This window comes from Papaver somniferum, chromosome 9 (assembly GCF_003573695.1).
Source record: "Papaver somniferum cultivar HN1 chromosome 9, ASM357369v1, whole genome shotgun sequence".
NCBI classification, from domain to species: domain Eukaryota; kingdom Viridiplantae; phylum Streptophyta; class Magnoliopsida; order Ranunculales; family Papaveraceae; genus Papaver; species Papaver somniferum.
Window position 1 is genome coordinate 184,920,571 of NC_039366.1, and position 2,312 is coordinate 184,922,882.

General features: G+C 36.4%; 1 protein-coding gene across 1 annotated transcript; it reads right to left on the reverse strand.

Moving 5' to 3' along the window:
- Positions 1-378: 378 nt before the first annotated feature.
- Positions 379-1,592, reverse strand: LOC113312966 (uncharacterized serine-rich protein C215.13-like). Its single transcript, XM_026561701.1, has 4 exons — positions 1,447-1,592; positions 1,116-1,350; positions 592-1,037; positions 379-457 (listed from the first exon to the last, which is right to left on the reverse strand). Exons 1-4 carry the CDS (start codon positions 1,590-1,592, stop codon positions 379-381), a joined length of 906 nt encoding a protein of 301 aa, XP_026417486.1.
- Positions 1,593-2,312: the final 720 nt, after the last annotated feature.

Sequence of the window (2,312 nt, forward strand, 5' to 3'; positions counted from 1 at the left end):
TGACCAATGGACACAAGATTTTGATCTCATTTCTCTAATTGTTAAAATCTAACAGCTGTAAGTTTCCAACAACTTCTATCGTATGCATTTAATTTATGAAACGAAACAGGTATATGCATTTAAGTCTCATGCTACGTACTAGCTAGTACCACTACTCCTGTGCAGCTAGGGGCTAGGGCTGATGATCAGTCCAATTATGACATGCTGTATGTGTACACACCCTATCTTCCAAACATGCATTGCACAATATATTGAAAGCTATATCATGAATGAAACTTGAGAAAACTTTGGCACTTGTAGAACTGAGAAAATGTGAGTAGTACTACTACGATATGACAATACCCATCCATACGTATAACATAAGTAAAACAGAATCATTCAGCAACGTGCCATATAAACATAAGGATCCCTAGAGCCTCCTGCACCAGATCTTTTGACTGCTTTTCCCTTCAACAACCTACAAACAAAATCATCAGATCATCCAACAAGTCAAAACACAATCACATGACACGTCTCAGGTTCATAAGTGTACTATACTCTAGTGAATCAAAGAAATTGGCAGTAAATATTCAATGGTGTGATTGTACGCACAATCTTAGAGCTTTACTGGTGGTAGGGTTGTCACCAAGTACTTGACGAATCTCAGTCTCTGAAGCAGCAGTATTGTCGGAGAGAACCTTGAGTATGGCTTCAGCTCGGCGTAAGATATAAGCTGATGGGATAACTAATAATTCAGGACTAGGTCTGGAACTGGGAATAGAAGCATTAATAACATTATTATCAGGAGATTCAGGAGGGGTTGTCATCATAATCCTCCGCCTCTTCTTCATCATCATTCTTATTTTCTTTCTTGCAGTGTGACAGCTCCTGTCAAAAGCATACGACTGACGGCTCACCACACTCGTCTCACTTGATACTGTTGATGTAGCCGACTCGGACCTTGAAGTTTCCTTTAATGGTGCCACCGCCGCCGCCCTGTAGTTCTTGTTTTGAATATCACAGATCTTATACATTTTTGTTCGGCTTTTCTTCACCACCTGAGTTAATCATCCCATCCAAAAAAACAGAAGTTATAATAATTGATAAGACTAAAAAACAGAATCATCGATCATCACCTTGAGGTTACTTAATTCATTAAAATTAGCTGCAACTGAGAGAAATCTTAGTGGGTTATCAGATGTCGGTGATACCGAATCTTCAGATGAAATAATATTAGCTGCTTCTTCATAATTAGTTGTTGTCAAAGCTGAAGAAGAATCAGATTTTGAATCACTGATGAACGACGACGACTTATTCTTAGCTTCTTCATTTCTGCTGTTGTTGAAGATCTTTTTAATACCATTGTTAAACCTGCACAACAAGTAAATCATAACGAATATTTAATTAAAACTTACGCTACACATATGAGAAACAGCAAAGAAGAAGAAATTTCAACTTAAAGAGAACCTTGAAGAAGACGAAGAAGATGGAGTATAAATCGAAGAGATGAAACAATAATTAGTTGTAGAAGATTTCTGAGTTGATGATGAGAGACTGAGAAGAGCTGATGAAGCTGTAATTTCAGATTCAGAAGGAAATTCTAGAGTTTCCATTTTTTTTTCAGATTCAAATTTTTTTGAATTTTCCAAATCTTGGCGCGCAAACGGTTTTGGGTTTTCAATTTTTGAATCCCATAATTAATCTGGACTTGAAAATGAAAATGAAATGTTTGAACCTAAATTCCCTATATAACCCTGCTCAATGTAAGTCTGAGGTGTGGCAGCTGGCAGGCTATATAATATTGTATTCTTATAACAAAGTTTTCTGCTTTCAATTTTCCCTATGGGTTTGGAACTTTGGAGGTTGGCTTTTTGCCACTCCGCTGGTGAGGGTCGTGAGGCCTAGGCGCCTTTCAAACGTGGAGTAAACAAACATGGTCCAGATGTAAATATTGGTTTACTCTGTCTTCTAGATAAACAGATAGTATTTCAATAGAGGATTTTGAGTATACTATCCGTAACGAACACATGATATCGTCACTGGGAGCATATTTATTTCGTCTTTGTTGATGGTGAATTTTTGATAGAGACGAGAATTATAAAATCACCTCTACCGAGCAGCAGATAAATAGAAATATCATAATTTTGTATGTCACTAACCCGATATCATAAATATAAAATTCATATTTTTACATTATATTTTACAAGAGAATTAAAATAAAAATCTACATGTTGATCATGTAGCCTCTCCGTATATTTATGTAATACATGTTGGTAGGACGATCAAGGTCTAGATTAGGAAATCTAGTTGGTTAAGGAAACCAAGTACTTGTG